We start from the raw sequence: 18,663 nt of genomic DNA, 5'->3' as shown, positions 1-18,663 counted from the left end.
ATCTGTATTATATTGTTGCATTATTGTTGCTGAGCCACTGCATTTGTAGCACACTGAAGCATATTGTTTCATATGTTTTTCTTGTTTTATATCAGTATGCATCTTTATAATAATTAACTTTAAATAAGTGCTGCATTTAAGTAATATGTTAGTGTTTAAAACAGTGCTCACCTTGTTCCCCACCCCTTCTTCTCCCATCCCTCCCCTTCTCCACCTCTCTACCCCTCTTCCTCTCTACCTCTACCTCTCTACCTCTTCTGTCCCTCTCAACCCACAAGCCAGCAGGCAGATTGGTCCCCCTGCATCAGGAGCCAGGTTCTGCTCAAGGTTTTTTCCCTGTTAAGAGGGTGTTTTTTCTTGCCACAGTCACCTTAGGGCTTGCTCTGGGGGTTCGGGCATATGGATTTTGTAAAGCGTCTGAAGACAATTTGACCCGTAATTGATGCTATATGAATAGAATAGAAATGAACTGAATTAAATTTAAACCTGATTTACCCGTTAGAAAGAGAATGATTTTACTTTACGAAGCAGAGGAAGCAAGACATTCTGTATGCAGGATGAAGCGAAACAAGCTTGTACTGAACTGGTGATTTTTGTGTTGATAGGATTTGCTAAATAAAATGGATGTGTTTTTTGATGGTTCATTTTGAGGATGCAATAAATTATTGAGTATGCAGGATTTATTCTTCAAGGTTTTTGAGGTAAATTTACAAATATTTTTATGCAGAGCCATAACTAATGTTGACTCTCATGGTGAATTATTCTGCCGATGTTTTCCGTGTTCAACCCAAATACTTTGTAAATTTCACATGAAAGAGAAATGCTTAACATAATTACCAGTAGCATAAAATAGTTCACTTTACTGCAATTTGAGGCAAAGAAAAGCAACAAGTCCTCATCCTTTTTCTTTTTCTTCTTTTTTCTTCTTCGTTTTAAAGGACAAACACTTGAAACCAGATCACCTCGTGTTTCTCTGTCTGAAGAAAGTTTCACACCTAAAAACGACGAGAGTTGCAGTGGATTAGATTTTTATTTGGGACATGTCCTGACTGTGAAATGAGCCAAAATATGTAAGTGGCAGCCACATCAAAAAGTGAGCCTAATTAATTAAATGCTAAAGAAAAGTTGTGAAACATCTTCTTTCTTATTTCCTTCAGCACAGGATGCACCGATCCTTACTGATCCTTCCTTTATGGAACGCACAGTATTGTTTTACTGAAGGAACATTTAATGCATTACATTCAGCATGAATAATTAAATAAAACAAAGTTCCTTTTGTCAAGATTTATTGATCATTGTCTCAATCACATGAAATGGAAAGAATCTTGTCTCTCAGTTCATTGAATACACTGATATTTTCAACACAATTTTATCACATCTTAACTGGTTTTAGTCAAACTATTTGAACAGTTTTGACATTTGTTACTTTGGAAATGGAAAATTTCAACTTATCATGATCATTGACTGGCTGTTAAAGATGGTTTGGCTTGTCACAGCTGATGTAAAATCAAATTCATGCTGACAACATGACAACGATTTGAGGAAAACCATAAAAGGGACTGATTATCTTCACGACATTTACAGTGGGTATGGAAAGTATTGGAGAGACCGGGAGACCTGGAGACACCTCAACATGGTTGTCCACCAACGTTCACCATCCAACCTGGCAGAACTGGAGAGGATCTGCAAGGAAGAATGGCAGAGGATCCCCAAATCCAGGTGTGAAAAACTTGTTGTGTCATTCCCAAGAAGACTCATGGCTGTACCAGCTGAAAAGGGTGCTTCTACTCAATACTGAGCAGAGGGTCTGAATACTTCTGACCATGTGATATTTCAGTTTTTCTTTTTTAATAAATTTGCAAAAATTTCTACATTTCTGTTTTTTTCTGTCAAGATGGGGTGCTGAGTGTACATGAATGAGAAATAAAATGAACTTTTTTGATTTTGGCAAATGGCTGCAATGACACAGAGAGTGAAAAATTTCAAGGGGTCTGAACACTTTCCGTACCCACTGTATATATTGTACTGTGAAGGCAAAGGACAGATTGTTGTGTTGCATCATAAATAATTAAGAGATCCAAATGGGAGAACTTAAAGGTGGAGTGTGTCTTCTAATCCAGCATGTTTCATGTCAGATTCAGAGAAAAAAAACAACAAAAAAAAAACTCTGATGTCTGTATACAGACTTGGTTGAGAGAAAGGGAAGGAAATTGACTCAGACCAACCCACATAACATTATTTCACTGTGCCCTGAGGCATTCTTACTTGTGTTCATTCATACTCTCAACAGGGCAAAGGGAAAGTCAGGCAAAGGTGAGATGGAGGGGGCAGTAAAAGCCAGAGGATAATGTGCCACAGTAAATCTGGTAGATGCTGTTTAAATATAATAACTAGATAATTTTCAACAGCATTTGTTCAGAGGAACAGACTCGCCTTTTAAGTTATGTTTCTATCTAAATACAGTGCTTTGGAGAATGTATTGAGGCTTGTTTCTTAACAAATTTGACCTCACTCAGTTCTGTTTGGATTTTGTCTTCCTTTGTCTTCTGCAGAACAGAAACTGAAAAATGGCCACAGTGGACATCAGTAGCACAGTTACTGCAGTCAGCAACAGGAGCAGCACATCTACACAGTAGTATGAGTACCAGGGCATCTTATAAGCCTCTGTACGCAGGTGAGGAGCCCCTTTGTGACGGATCACATATTCTACCCAGAACACAGCCTGATCCATGGGTGCCATCGGCTGATCTCTGTGCAGACGTGACATTCTTTGGATGTTCTGTCTGTAGCTTTCTTGATAGAGAAGTTCCCTAATACCTTGCTCAAAAGTGTTGCCATTAACATCAGCCAGCTGAAGGATCTTTGCAGCTCCTCTCTCCTGCAAACGTAGAAGGTTGTCATACTGGTCATAGAACAAGGGTATGCCGAGCACAGGGACCCCGTGGTAAATGGCCTCCTGGACTCCATTGGTTCCTCCGTGAGCCACAAAGACTCTGGTCTGCGGGTGTCCCAGGAGGTCCTTCTGTGGCATCCAGTCCACGATGAGAGTGTTGTTGCCCAGCGTAGAGGGACGCTCTCCTTTGTGCCTCCATATCACCTGATCAGAAGACCAAAAAAAATATATCAGAATTTCCCACTTATTGATGTTGTCAGGAATGATGTCGTGTAATAATATTTTGCTACAATTCGGAAATATTTTCCACCTTAAGCTGTTTCAAGATGCAGGTTAGAGAACAGAAGAACTTAGGAAATTACATCACAACTCAAGCTCTAAGGCTACAAAATGTAACATTAAAAGCAATTCTGAAGGTTTTGTATATCTTTTTAAAAACTATGAAAAGCAATGCAACATGTTTCACAGATTGAGCTACTGATTCATAGAAAACAGTCATTGTTCAATGACATGATTATATTTTCTTTTCTTTTTAGAAATCAATCACTTTGTCTTGTGTACCCACTTACAGTGACTCACTGAACACTCTGGGCAGACTGGCAGTCTGTCACAGCACAATACAGTCCTTTTGTAATCTGTTGTATTTTTTGGATTTGTCCATCTGTAAACTTTTTTTCCCCCTATTTTCCAGTTAACTTCAAAGTTGAACCCACTAAAGAAATACCACCTTTGTACAGCCAAGGGGTTTGTGTGTTCCTGTGAACCTAGTAGCTATATTGTTTTTAGGTCAGCAGCATCTCATGAGGTCTTCCATGGTAAACTGGTCCAAGGGACCCGGACCAGACAAAGAGCAATTTAAAACATTCCAGTGATTTCAGATCCAAAGAGCGGCACTACAATTCTACAATTCTACAATTTCATTTAGCAGATGCTTTTGTCCAAAGTGACGTAACACAAGCAAGAATTCAGACATAAGGAAAAACCTGTAGTAAGTGCAAAAAGTGCTTCAAGTGCGATTGGTCAAAGGTGTTGCCATCAAGTTGCAGAAGAATTGCCAACCACCCCCCACCCCGCCTTTTTTTTTTTTTTAACTTTGTCTGCGCTAAATAAGTGCTGGGTTTTGGACCACCTGACTTATTCTACCCCTAAGGTGGAGTCAGATTAAGTGCCTAGGTGTTCTCTAAACAATAGAGTCTTCAATTGTCTTTTAAAAGTACAAAGGGACTCAGCAGAATGCACAGAGTTTGGTCATTTGTTCCACCATTTGAAAACAAAAGAGGAGAAGAGTCTATTTTGTCTGGAACAGGAATACCTGTGCCCCTTTCTTCAGCCACGTGCAGGAGGAGCGTGTCAATGTAATCTGTAGCAATACAAAGCACTGCAATGACAAGGTCATTATAGAGCATTATTTACCTTCTGAGGCAGCTTGGCAAAAACGCTGCCAATTTCATTTGCAATTTCTTTGGGCAAAGCATCAACCACCGATCCCAGGGTCATGATGATCACTCCATGCTCCCCAGCACTTTGAACAAAGTCCTCCAGGTCTGCTGGCAGAGGCTGGGCTGGTTTGCACTGGAATCCTCCGATGTAGACAACATTTGGCATTGTGGGGCGAGGGAAATCAAACACAAAATCTGACCTGAACAGCCAAATGTCAGCCTCCAGAAGAAGGGAGATGGTGTCACATCCTCCCTCAATATATTTATTACAGAGAGTTTCATAGTGTGGCTCCACCACAAATTTCTGCTGGATCAGTGAAATGCTATATAAGAGCATGTTCTTGACCCTCTGGATGAAATTCATTTTATCTGTGAAGCCCGATTGTGGCACTGGGATATAAGAGAGTGGTGAGGGGGCTAACACAAAGTGTCCCTCTCCACTGGTGACCCAGCGTACGTTGAGCACAACGGGCAGTTTGAGATATTTGGCCAACACAAGCCCTGGTGCAAAAGCTGGATCAGTGAGAACAAGATCATATTTGGACTCTTTTAAGCTGTTCATCACATTTTGATCTTCAAACATGTTAATGGTGGCATCAGCCCACAGTGAATGGAAATGAGAAAATATATAAAGGAAATGTGCGGTGACTTTAAAGAAATTCAGTAGTGAAGCCCCTTCTCTTTGCATCTAAACACACAAAAAATATGTGATTTAAAATGGGACTTAATTTACATATAAATAACTAAATGACCAACATGGAGCCAAACATATGTACTCATAGTCACATACCTTCATATGCTCCTGAATGAATTCAGCAAACATGTCTTCCAAGCATTCTTTTGTATCAAGTGTAATGGATGTGTACAGTGGAGACTTTTCAGGGATGTACCAGCTGTAGGTGTCTCTGATCACAGTGAGGTTGTGTCCTCTGGCATGAAGTTCTTCAAGCAGAATCTTCATATTGATCCAGTGGCTGCCATCTAAAGGGAACACCAGAATGTTTCCTCCATGGCAATGTGGTGGGAAGGAAATCAGACATAAGCTGAGGAATACAAACACTCCACACACACGGTGCAGTGACATGGTTCCTAAAATGTCAGGAAGAGAAATAAAAACATAAATGACCTTATCAGTGAACTTATCCTCTAGAAGATATCAGATAAGTTTGAGTTTAACACAATGGAAGAACACTCTCTCTGCTGTTTAGATACAAGTACAACTGTAGGTTATTTTATTTTGAGAACCTATAAAAACTTTCACATACTGATAATAAAATATAATATTATTCAAAAAACAAGATGATAATGTTTAAAAAATGTAATTCACTTACCCATGATCATGAGAAGCAGCAGCAGTCCTACTCGCCTGCAGACTGACAAGCTATTAAAAAATCATTCCCAAATATTTAACTTCAAACTCCAGGTTAGATGTCATCTGTCCCGTCACAGATTAATGATTTACTTACGTGTTGTGTCACATGCAGCTGTGGAGCTGCTCTGAATGTTCTGCAAATGACAAAGTGATTAGTTCTTGTGGTCAACACGTACATTGTTTCATTTAGTAATGTCGTTAAATAGCTGATAAAAGCCTTAACAGTGTATTGTGTTGTGTTATTGGTTATGAATGTGTTTATTTTGCTGTTACTTCAGTGCTTGTGACATACAAACCTGTGCCTTCTTTCAAGAGATTATTATCGGCAGTTGTGTGATGTTGAAATTGGTTTTAAATGTTTAAAATGTTACCTGTCAAGTTCTTAAAATGCCATGCATTTATTATCACCAGATTTGTGATGTGAAGGTTTGCTACAAATCCCAGTTTTATGCCAAATACAGAGGCTCACTGAGTGTTATTGACACATCTCAGAAATGAACTCAGTTGACCCGAGGCATGTCCTCTCATGGCACTCTAAGGATTGATAGTAGAGGAAGAATTCGGATGCTTTATCAAAAGAAAATACCAAAACCTCATGGTAAAGTCTTCTATTGCAAGGAAAATTTCTGCATCAATAATGTTTCACAAGGAAAAGTGCTGAAGTATTATAAGTACTTCATTCAGAAAAATGTGTATATTGTATTGTGACAGTATTGTTACTGCATCACTGCATTTGTAGCACACTGAAACATATTGTTTCATTTCATTTTCATGTCTTTCTTGTTTTATATCAGTATGTACATTTATAATGATTTCCTTTAAATCATTGCTTCAATTAAGTAATATGTTTGTGTTTAAAAACCGTGCTCACATGTAATCCTCATTGTGGACAGAGGAAAATTGTAGAGGAGAGCGTTGTTGCTTTACGAAGCAGAGGAAGCAAGACATGCTGTATGCAGGATGAAGCTAAATAAGCTTGTACTGAACTGGTGACTTTTGTGTTGATAGGATTTGCTAAATAAGATGGACGTGTTTTCTGATGGTTCATTTTGAGGATGCAATAAATTATTGAGTGTGCAGGATTTATTCTTCAAGGTTGTTGATGTGAGGTAATTTTAACAATATTTTTATTCAAAGCCATAACTAATGTTGACTCTCATGATGAATTATTCTGCCGATGTTTTCGCTGTTCAACCCAAAAACGTTGTAAACTTCACACGAAATTAGAAATGCTTAACATAATTACCAGTAGCATAAAATAGTTCGCTTTGCTGGAATTTAAGACAAGGAAAACCAACAAGTTCTCATTGTTTTTCTTCTTCGTTTTCTAAGGAAAAACATTTCAAACCAGATCACCTCGTGTTTCTCTGTCTGAACAAAGTTTCACACCTAAATACGACGAGAGTTGCAGTGGATTAGATTTTTATTTGGGGCATTTCCTGACTGTGTGAAATGAGCCAAAGTATGTAAGTGGCAGCCACATAAAAAAGCTAGCCTAATTAATTAAATGCTAAAAAACAAAAGTTCTTCAAAGTGTTCTACTTTAGCACAGAATGCATTGGTCCTTCCTTTAAGGAATGCAGAGTGTTGTGTTCCTGAAGTAACATTTAATGCATGACATTTAGCATTAATAATTAAATAAAACAAAGTTCCTTTTGAGTAAAGATTTATTGATCATTGTTTCAGTCATATATAAAACGGAAAGAAATGTGTTACACAGCTCATTGAATAGACTTGCAACATAGTTTTATCACATCTGAACTGGTTTTGGTCAAAATAGTTTTTAGCAGTTTTGACACATTTGAAATGGATAATTTCAACTCATCATGTTCATAGACTGGCAGTCAAAGGCAGTTTGTCTTATCACAGCTGATGTAAAATCAGATTCATGCTGACAACATGACATTATCATCAGTGATTTGAGGAAAACCATAAAAGGGACTGATCATCTTCAGTACATTTAGATTTTGTACTGTGAAGGCAAAGGACAGATTGTTGTTTTGCATCATAAATTCTTAAAAGATTAGCCTAGCCGCGCTAGACAACCCACGGCAACAAATTTAATTCTCTGCCAGGGTGGGTCTAGTTACCCTCCATAAGGCTCGAGACTGGATTCTCCTAAAACTGGCCGGACGAATCACCATGAAGTGTGGAGTCAGAAGGCAGGCGTAACTAAGTGACGACAGAGGCGCGACGATTCTGACAGAAACAACCAGCGCACAATAAACAGTTATCTTTCGACTCGGCTTTGGCCACAGCCCTTACAGATTTGAAGCTAAAATTCAACTTGAAAGATAAACAAAGGATGGCACTGAAGTGTTTCATTGAAAAGAAAGACGTATTTGAACTTATGCCGACGGGATATGGCAAATCCTTAATATACCAGTTGGCTCCGCTGGTTGGGAAGCTAATGGGACTTAGCCACAATCCGCCGGCGCTCTGGGAACTCCGTCAGTCTATTCGTTGCGCTGATTGGTTGTATACCTACCCAATTGCTGCAGAGTGATTTGAAAGACAACCTTTTAGCCCGCCTCCCTCCCTGTCGAGCAGTCCTAGACCCTTGTGCCTTCAGAAACGTGGGGCTAGCGCGGCTAGGCTATTAAAAGATACAAATGGGATAACTTAAAGGTGGAGTGTGTCTTTTAACCCAGTATGTTTAACGTCAGACTCAGAGAAAACTACAAGAAATATCTGTGGTTTGTGGACAGACTTGGTTCAGTAAAAGGGAAGGAAATTGACTCAGACCAACCCACACAACATTGTTTCACTGTGCCCTGAGACATTCCTACTCGTGTTCATTTGTACTCTCAACAGGGCAAAAAGAAAGTCAGGCAAAGGTGAGATGGAGGGGGCAGTAAAAGCCAGAGGATAATGTGCCACGGTAAATCTGGCAGATGCTGTTTAAATATAATAACTAGATAATTTTCAACAGTATTTTCAGAAGAACAGACTCCACCTTTAAGATATGTCTCTGTCTAAATACAGCAGAACTCACTGAAACTTGTTTCTTAACAAATTTGACCTCAGTCACTTCTGTTTGGATTTTGTCTTCCTTTGTCTTCTGCAGCACAGAAACCGAAAAATGGCCACAGTGGACATCAGTAGCACAGTTACTGCAGTCAGCAACAGGAGCAGCACATCTACACAGTAGTATGAGTACCAGGGCATCTTATAAGCCTCTGTACGCAGGTGAGGAGCCCCTTTGTGACGGATCACATATTCTACCCAGAACACAGCCTGATCCATGGGTGCCATCGGCTGATCTCTGTGCAGACGTGACATTCTTTGCATGTTCTGTCTGTAGCTTTCCTGATAGAGAAGTTCCCTAATACCTTGCTCAAAAGTGTTGCCATTAACATCAGCCAGCTGAAGGATCTTTCCAGCTCCTCTCTCCTGCAAACGTAGAAGGTTGTCATACTGGTCAAAGAACAAGGGTATGCCGAGCACAGGGACCCCGTGGTAAATGGCCTCCTGGACTCCATTGGTTCCTCCGTGAGCTACAAAGACTCTGGTCTGCGGGTGTCCCAGGAGGTCCTTCTGTGGCATCCAGTCCACTATGAGAGTGTTGTTGCCCAGCGTAGAGGGACGCTCTCCTTTGTGCCTCCATATCACCTGATCAGAAGACCAAAGAATCAGAATTTCCCACTTGTACATGAGCAGAAAGAGAATATAATGATGTTGCCATAAATGCTGTAGCGTAATCATGATTTGTTCTACTTCTGAAGTATTTTCCACCTTAGGCTATTTCTAGACGCAGTTTCAACAGAAGAACTTAGAAAATTATAGTACAATTCAAGCTCCAAGGATCTAAAATGTAACATCAAAGTAATTATGAAAGTTTTATATATCTTCCTAAAAACAATGAAATGCAATGTAACATGTTTCACAGATTGAGTCAATCATTTGTTACGTACTAAATTACATCAAGAAATTAATGTAGACTGCAAGTCTGTCACAGTACAGACTGGCAATCTTCACAGGTTTGTTTGTTTTACTTATGACCTTTTTATTGTTTCAGTATGTTTGTGGATTTCTGATGTTTTTATTGTTTTTGTCTCCATGTACAGCACTTTGACTGAAAGCTCTTGATAAATCAGTTGTATTATTATTATTATTATTATCATTTTAAATTAGTACACATCTCTTTTGTCATCTGTTTTGTCCATCCACTCAAAAGAAATACCACCTTACTACAGTTAGTGGGTTTGTGTGCTCCTGTGAACCTAGTAGTTATGTTGTTTTTAGATCAGCAGCATCTCATGAAGTCTAACCTGGAAAACTGGTCCAAGGGAACCAGACCAGACAAAGAGCCATTTAAAACACTCCAATGATTTCAGATACAAGAAGCAGCACTATTTTGTCTGGAACAGGAATACCGGTGCCCCTTTCTTCAGCCAGGTGCAGGAAGTGTCAACAAAATGTGTAACAATACAAAGCACTGCAAAGAAACGATCAATCACAGAGCATCATTTACCTTCTGAGGCAGTTTGGCAAAAACGCTGCCAATTTCATTTGCAACTTCTTTGGGTAAAGCATCAATCAGTGTTCCCAGGGTCATGATGATCACTCCATGCTCCCCAGCACTTTGAACAAAGTCCTCCAGGTCTGCTGGCAGAGGCTGGGCTGGTTTGCACTGGAATCCTCCGATGTAGACAATATTTGGCATTGTGGGGCGAGGGAAATCAAATACAAAATCTGATCTGAACAGCCAAATGTCAGCATCCTGAAGAAGGGAGATGGTGTCACATCCTCCCTCAATATATTTTTTACATGGGATTTCATAGCATGGCCCCACCACAAATTTCAGTTGGAACAGTGCAATACTATGGAAAAGCATGTTCTTGACCCTCTGGATGAAATTCATTTTGTCTGTTAATCCTGATTGTGGCACTGGAATATAGGAGAGTGGTGAGGGGGCTAACACAAAGTGTCCCTCTCCACTGGTGACCCAGCGTACGTTGAGCACAACGGGCAGTTTGAGATATTTGGCCAGCACAAGTCCTGATGAGAAGCCTGGATAAGTGAGAAAAAGGTCATATTTTGAATCCGTGAAGCTTTTCATCATATTTTGATCTGCTAACATTTCAATGGTGGCATCAGCCCACACTGAATGGACATGAGAAAGCAGATGCGTGAAATGCATCGTGAGTCTGAAGAAAGTCAGTAGTGAAGCCCCTTGCCTCTGCATCTAAACACGCACACAAAAAAATGTGGTCAAAAAAACAGGATTAATTCATACATAAATGACTAAATGACCAACATGGAGCCAAACATATGTACTCATAGTCACATACCTTCATATGCTCCTGAATGAATTCAGCAAACATGTCTTCTAAGCCTTCTTTTGGATGAAGTGTAATGGATGTGTACAGTGGAGACTTTTCAGGGATGTACCAGCTGTTGGCATCCCTGATCACAGTGAGGTTGTGTCCTCTGGCATGAAGTTCTTCGAGAAGAATCTTCATATTGATCCAGTGGCTGCCGTCGAAAGGGAACACCAAAATGTTTCCTCCATGGCAATGTGGTGGAATGGAAATTAAACATAAACTGAATACAAACACTCCACACACACGGTGCAGTGACATGGTTCCTAAAATGTCAGGAAGAGAAATAAAAACATAAATGACCTTATCACTCAACATATCTTCTTGAAGATATGAGATAAATTTTAGTTTAACACAATGGAAGGACACTCTCTCTGTGGCTTACATATAACATGTACAACTGTAGGTTATTTTATTTTGAGAACTAGTAACATATTTTCACATAATAATAATAATAATAATAATAATAATATAATTTGATTCAAGCCACAAGACGATAATGTTAAAAATATATAGTTCTCTTACCTGTGCTCATAAGAAGCAGCAGCAGTCCTCCTCGCCCAGAGACTGGCAAGCGATTAAAAATCATTCTCTAATATTCAACTTCAAACACTATTATAAGAGGTCATCTGTCTCATCACAGATTAATCATTTACATCCATGTTGTGCTACATGAAGCTGTGCAGCTGCTATGAATGTTCTGCAAATAGCAACGTGATTAGATAATTTTTGTCAACAAATCTCCATTGCTTCATTTTGTAATGTTGTTAAACAGCTGATAAAACCCTTTACAGTGTATTGTGCGTGGTGTCGTGAATGTTTTTTGTTTTTTGCTGTTACAGGGTCGGTGCTTGCGACATACAAACCTGTGCCCTCTTTCAAGAGATTGTTATAGTGGATTATATGATGATGAAATTGGTTTTCAATGTTTTAAATGTTACCTGTCAAATTCTTAAAATGGCACGCTTTTATTATCACCAGGTTTATGACGTGAAGGTTCGTTTACTACAAATCCCAGTTTAGTGCCAAATAAAGCGGCTCACTGAGTGTTGTTGACACATCTCAGAAGTGAACTCAGTTGACCCGATTCGTGTCCTCTTATCGCACTTCAGTTCAGTTCAGTTCAGAAAATTTATTTCAAACCTGCACACAGCTCTTTTAACAACAGACATAAAAATATATCTTGGTTTGATAGTGGAGAAAGAATTCAGATCCTTTACCAAAGGAAAATACCAAAACTACACTGTACAGGCACTCCATTGAAAGGAAAATTTCTGCACTGATAATATTTTACAAGTTAAAATGCTGAAGTATCGCAAATACTTTACATAGAAATAGGGGCATATTATATTGTTGCTGAATCACTGCATTTGTGGCACACTGAAATATCCATCCATCCATTCTCTATACACCGCTTTATCCTCACTCGGGTCGCGGGGGATGCTGGAGCCTATCTCAGCAGACTCGGGCGAAGGCAGGGGACACCCTGGACAGGTCGACATTTTCTTATGTCTTTCTTGTTTTATGTCAGTCTGTACATTTATAATAATTTACTTTAAACAAGTGCTTCATTTAGGTCATATGTTCTTGTTTAAAACAGTACTCGCCTGCAAACCTGACTGTGGCCAATGAAAAATGTTCGCACTTACCCTTTAGAAAGAGATGGCTGTTGCTTTAAGAAGCACAGGAAGCAGGAAGAGCTGCATGCAGGAGGAAGCTAAATAAGGTTGTCCTGAACTAGTAATTTTTGAGTTGATAGAATTTCCTCATGAAGATGGATGTGTTTTCTGATGGTTTATTTTGAGGCTGCAATAAATTATTGAGTATGCAGGATTTATTCTTCAAGGTTGTTGTGGTAATTTTTTAAACTTCTTTTTACAGAACCACAACTACTGTTGATTGTCATGAGAAATCTTTCTGCCTTTTGTTTCCATGTTTAACCCAGATACTTTGTTTGTAAAACTTCATAAGAATGAGAAATGCTTAACATAATTGCCAATAGCATAAAATAGTTCACTTTACTCCAGTTAAAGGCAACAAAATCAGCAAATCCTAATCCTTTTTCTTTTTTTCTTCTTGTCGAAGGAAAACCTATTGAAACCGGATCACCTCGTGTTTGTCTCAACAAAGTTTCACATCTATGAGGAGAGTTGCAGTGGATTAGATTTTATTTGGGAAATTTCCTGACTGTGTGAAATGGGCCAAAGTGTACCAGTGGCAACCATTAAAAAACACTGCCCAATTTCAATAAATGCTAAAGATAAATTCTTCAAAGCTTTCACTCTTATCTTCTTTACCACAGGATGCGCTGATCCTTCCTTTATGGATCGCACAGTGTTTTTTCCTGAAGGAAAATGTCATGCATGACATTCAACATTAAAATTTAAGTGGCAGCCATAGAAACAAGCTGGCCAAATTCATTAAATGCTAAAGAAAAGTTCTTCAGCGTGTTCCTTCTTATCTCCTTTAACACAGAATGCATTGGTCCTTCCTTTAAGGAATGCAGAGTGTTGTGTTCCTGAAGGAACATTTAATGCATGACATTTAGCATTAATAATTAAATAAAACAAAGTTCCTTTTGAGTAAAGATTTATTGATCATTGTCTCAATCCAATATCAAATGGAAAGGAATGTGTTACACAGTTCATTGAATAGCCTGATAATTGCAACATAGTTTTATCACATCTGAACTGGTTTTAGTCAAACTATCCCGGACAGTTTTGACATTTGTTACATTGGAAATGGATAATTTCAACTTATCATGATCATGGACTGGCTGTAAAAGATGGTTTGTCTGATCACTGCTGATGTAAAATCAGACTCATGCTGACAACATGACATTATCATCAATGATTCGAGGAAAACCATAAAAGGGACTGATCATCTTCACTATTTAGATATTGTACTTTGAAGGCAAATGACAGATTGTTGTTTTGCATCATAAATTATTAAAAGATCCAAATGGAATAACGTAAAGGTGGAGTGTGTCTTCTCATCCATTATGTTAAATGTCAGATTTTAAGAAAACAGAAGAATCTGGTGTTCACAGACAGTCTTGGCTCAGTGAAAGTGAAGGAAACTAATCGGCTTAGACCAACCCACACAACATTATTCCACTGTGCCCTGAGACATTCCTGCTCATGTTCATTTGTACTCTTAACAGGGCAAAAAGAAAGTCAGGCAAAGGTGTGACAGAGTGGGCCGTAAACAGCAAGAGGATAATGTGCCACAGTAAATCTGGTAGAAGCTGTTTAAATATAAAAGCGAGCTAATTTTTAACAATATTTGTCCAGAAGAACAGACTCCACCTTTAAGATATGTTTCTCTCTAAATACAACACTTTAGAGAACGCACTGAAGCTTGTTTCTTAACAAATCTGACCTCAGTCAGTTCTGTTTGGATTTTGTCTTCCTTTGTCTACTGCAGAACAGAAACCGAAAAACGGCCACAGTGGACATCAGTAGCACAGTTACTGCAGTCAGCAACAGGAGCAGCACATCTACACAGTAGTATGAGTACCAGGGCATCTTATAAGCCTCTGTACGCAGGTGAGGAGCCCCTTTGTGACGGATCACATATTCTACCCAGAACACAGCCCGATCCATGGGTGCCATCGGCTGATCTCTGTGCAGACGTGACATTCTTTGGATGTTCTGTCTGTAGCTTTCGTGATAGAGAAGTTCCCTAATACCTTGCTCAAAAGTGTTGCCATTAACATCAGCCAGCTGAAGGATCTTTCCAGCTCCTCTCTCCTGCAAACGTAGAAGGTTGTCATATTGGTCAAAGAACAAGGGTATGCCGAGCACAGGGACCCCGTGGTAAATGGCCTCCTGGACTCCATTGGTTCCTCCGTGAGCCACAAAGACTCTGGTCTGCGGGTGTCCCAGGAGGTCCTTCTGTGGCATCCAGTCCACTATGAGAGTGTTGTTGCCCAGCGTAGAGGGACGCTCTCCTTTGTGCCTCCATATCACCTAATCAGAAAACAAAAAAATAGGAATTTATCACTTGTACATCAGCAGAAAGAGAACATATTGATGTTGTCAGGAATGATTTAGCGTAATAATAATTTGCTACAATTCGAAAGTATTTTCCACCTTATGTTATTTCAAGATGCAGGTTAGAGAACAGAAGAACTTAGAAAATTACAGCACAACTCAAAGTTTAGAGCTGCAAAATGTAACATTAAAAGCAATTCTGAAGGTTTTGTATATCTTTTTTAAAAACTATGAAAAGCAATGCAACATGTTTCACAGATTGAGCCACTAATTAATAGAAGACAGTCGTTGTTAAATGATATGATTATATTTTCTTTTCTTTTATAAATTAATCACCTTGTCTTGTGTACCCCCTTACAGTGACTCACTGAACACTCTGGGCAGACTGGCAGTCTGTCACAGCACAATACATTCCTTTTGTAATCTGTTGTATTCTTTGGATTTTTCCATCTGTAAACTTTTTATTTTCCTATTTTCCAGTTAACTTCAAAGTTGACCCCACTAAAGAAATACCACCTTTGTACAGCCAAGGGGTTTGTGTGTTCCTGTGAACTTAGTAGCTATATTGTTTTTAGGTCAGCAGCATCTCATGAGGTCTTCCATGGTAAACTGGTTCAAGGAACCCGGACCAGACAAAGAGCAATTTAAAACACTCCAATGATTTCAGATCCAAACAGCAGCACTATTTTGTCTGGAACAGGAATACCGGTGCCCCTTTCTTCAGCCACGTGCAGGAGGAGTGTGTCAATGTAATCTGTAGCAATACAAAGCACTGCAATGACAAGGTCAGTAGAGAGCATGATTTACCTTCTGAGGCAGCTTGGCAAAAACGCTGCCAATTTCATTTGCAACTTCTTTGGGCAAAGCATCAACCACCGATCCCAGGGTCATGATGATCACTCCATGCTCCCCAGCACTTTGAACAAAGTCCTCCAGGTCTGCTGGCAGAGGCTGGGCTGGTTTGCACTGGAATCCTCCGATGTAGACAACATTTGGCATTGTGGGGCGAGGGAAATCAAACACAAAATCTGACCTGAACAGCCAAATGTCAGCATCCTGGAGAAGGGAGATGGTGTCACATCCTCCCTCAATATATTTATAACAGAGAGTTTCATAGCTTGGCTCCACCACAAATTTCTGCTGAAAGAGTATGATGCTGTGGAAAACATGTTCTTGACCCTCTGGATGAAATTCATTTTGTCTGTGAAGCCTGATTGTGGCACTGGGATGTAGGAGAGTGGTGAGGGGGCTAACACAAAGTGACCCTCTCCACTGGGGATCCAGCGTACGTTGAGCACAACGGGCAGTTTGAGATATTTGGCCAGCACAAGCCCTGGTGCTATAGCTGGATCAGTGAGAACAAGATCATATTTTGACTCTTTTAAGCTGTTCATCACATTTTGATCTTCAAACATTGTAATGGCGGCATCAGCCCACAGTGAATGGGCACGAGAAAGCAGATACGTGAAATGCATCATGAGTCTGAAGAAAGTCAATAATGAAGCTCCTTCTCTCTGCATCTAAACACGCACACACAAAAGATGTGGTCAAAAAAACGGGATTAATTCATACATAAATGACTAAATGACCAACATGGAGCCAAACATATGTACTCATAGTCACATACCTTCATATGCTCCTGAATGAAATCAGCATACATGTCTTCTAAGCCTTCTTTTGGATGAAGTGTAATGGATGTGTACAGGGGAGACTTTTCAGGGATGTACCAGCTGTAGGTGTCTCTGATCACAGTGAGGTTGTGTCCTCTGGCATGAAGTTCTTCAAGCAGAATCTTCATATTGATCCAGTGGCTGCCGTCGAAAGGGAACACCAGAATGTTTCCTCCATGGCAATGTGGTGGAATGGAAATTAAACATAAACTGAATACAAACACTCCACACACACGGTGCAGTGACATGGTTCCTAAAATGTCAGGGAGAGAAATAAAAACATAAATGACCTTATCACTCAACATATCTTCTTGAAGATATGAGATAAATTTTAGTTTAACACAATGGAAGGACACTCTCTCTGCGGCTTACATATAACATGTACAACTGTAGGTTATTTTATTTTGAGAACTAGTAACATATTTTCACATAATAATAATAACAATAATAATAATAATTTGATTCAATCCACAAGATGATAATGTTAAAAAATGTAGTTCTCTTACCCATGCTCATGAGAAGCAGCAGCAGTCCTACTCGCTCGCAGACTGGCAAGCAATTAAAAATCATTCTGTAATATTTAACTTCAAACACTATTATAAGAGGTCATCTGTCTCATCACAGATTAATCATTTACATCCGTGTTGTGTCACATGAAGCTGTGGAGCTGCTATGAATGTTCTGCAAATAGCAAAGTGATTAGTTATTTTTTGTCAACAAATCTCCATTGCTTCATTTTGTAATGTTGTTAAAAAGCTGATAAAACCCTTTACAGTGTATTGTGCGTGGTGTCGTGAATGTTTTTTGTTTTTTGTTGTTACAAGGTCAATGCTTGCGACATACAAACCTGTGCCTTCTTTCAAGAGATTGTTATAGTGGATTATATGATGATGAAATTGGTTTTCATTGTTTTAAATGTTACCTGTCAAATTCTTAAAATGGTATGCTTTTATTATCACCAGGTTTATGATGTGAAGGTTCGTTTACTACATAGACTGTATATATAGTGGACGTAGCATCTGGCTCCAGAATTGAAGCCAACCCGGAAGTGTCAAAAACTTGCAATATCACGCCGTCCGCTAGGGTTGGCTCCAAAAAGCTTTTGCTCCATTGACCCCAATTCATTTTTGGAAAAAATAAAATTTGATAGACTGATTTTCTACAGCTCAGGATTTTTTCCCCGTTAGTTTTCATGGTCAAAATGAGAGATCAGGTGGCCGATCTTAAAATAAATCAATACTGAATTTTAAATAAATCCTTAAAGTTGGCGGAGCCAGGGGGCGTAGCTGTACTTGATAGACAGCAACAGAAGCCTCTGCGGTAAAATGTGGGCGGGATAAGAGAGTCCTCAGCCAATCCTGCCCCTAGTTGCTCTCCGGTCCAGCGTGTTTGATGATGCTTTTTACGTCACTGGCTCCAAAAAATCCAAAACGGCGACCAGGAAGTAGCAAAATCGCTGGCTGCAACCCGGTCTCACGGGGATTCGTGAAACTGTCATGTAAGTTTTAGTTTCGGTTTCGTGCGCACCAACACGATTTCGTCATGTTTTTCGTGCCGCTCACCACGAAATGTTTTTCACTGTGGTAATCACATCTGAAAGTGGTTTATACCGGCGGATTCATGACGATCTAAGCTGTCCATTGGCGTATACTGCTTGTGTGATCGCATTTGCGGCCGCCGGCCGCCGGACATTCTTGAAATTCCTATGCAAATTGGTAAGTGTACCACCGGCTTATGGTTAGGTTATGGTTAGGTTATGGTTAGGGTTATGGTTAGGGTTATGTTTAGGGACGATGTCATGCAAAATATAGCGTTGGATTCGCCACGGTTTTACATTAAAAATATAATATACACATTCTTTTGAAATACGTTCTGAGTGGCACGAAAAGTCCGCCGTTTAAAATACATTGGTGCGCATTTCGTGGTGAGCGGCACGAAAAACATGACGAAATCGTGTTGGTGCACACGAA

General features: G+C 39.5%; 4 protein-coding genes across 4 annotated transcripts in view; all 4 read right to left on the bottom strand.

The window, feature by feature from the left end:
• Positions 1-1,269: 1,269 nt before the first annotated feature.
• LOC127530628 (UDP-glucuronosyltransferase 1-2-like) lies at positions 1,270-16,656 on the bottom strand. Its single transcript, XM_051937882.1, is given in 5 exon segments — positions 1,270-2,507; positions 14,410-14,999; positions 15,831-16,192; positions 16,195-16,543; positions 16,651-16,656. Coding segments are annotated over 4 exon segments (1,302 nt in total). The 3' UTR covers positions 1,270-2,507; positions 14,410-14,414.
• LOC127530544 (UDP-glucuronosyltransferase 2A1-like) lies at positions 1,270-17,228 on the bottom strand. Its single transcript, XM_051937524.1, has 5 exons — positions 17,200-17,228; positions 5,123-5,421; positions 4,307-5,020; positions 2,818-3,097; positions 1,270-1,683 (listed from the first exon to the last, which is right to left on the bottom strand). Exons 1-5 carry the CDS (start codon positions 17,207-17,209, stop codon positions 1,652-1,654), a joined length of 1,335 nt encoding a protein of 444 aa, XP_051793484.1. The 5' UTR covers positions 17,210-17,228; the 3' UTR covers positions 1,270-1,651.
• On the bottom strand, positions 7,358-11,346 carry LOC127530629 (UDP-glucuronosyltransferase 1A5-like). The gene is made up of 3 exons (XM_051937883.1): positions 10,999-11,346; positions 10,179-10,892; positions 7,358-9,316 (listed from the first exon to the last, which is right to left on the bottom strand). Exons 1-3 carry the CDS (start codon positions 11,344-11,346, stop codon positions 8,732-8,734), a joined length of 1,647 nt encoding a protein of 548 aa, XP_051793843.1. The 3' UTR covers positions 7,358-8,731.
• Positions 7,358-18,663, bottom strand: part of LOC127530545 (UDP-glucuronosyltransferase 1-2-like) — a 29,809-nt gene continuing 18,503 nt past the window's right edge. The window contains exon 3 of the mRNA XM_051937525.1: positions 7,358-8,726. The gene's annotated coding sequence lies outside the window, so the exon portion shown is untranslated. The remainder of the gene's footprint in view (positions 8,727-18,663) is intronic.

The sequence above is a fragment of the Acanthochromis polyacanthus genome, chromosome 17, assembly GCF_021347895.1.
Source record: "Acanthochromis polyacanthus isolate Apoly-LR-REF ecotype Palm Island chromosome 17, KAUST_Apoly_ChrSc, whole genome shotgun sequence".
NCBI lineage: Eukaryota > Metazoa > Chordata > Actinopteri > Pomacentridae > Acanthochromis > Acanthochromis polyacanthus.
Note: the sequence above shows the minus strand (reverse complement) of the source record. Positions and strands in the feature narration are given on the sequence as shown.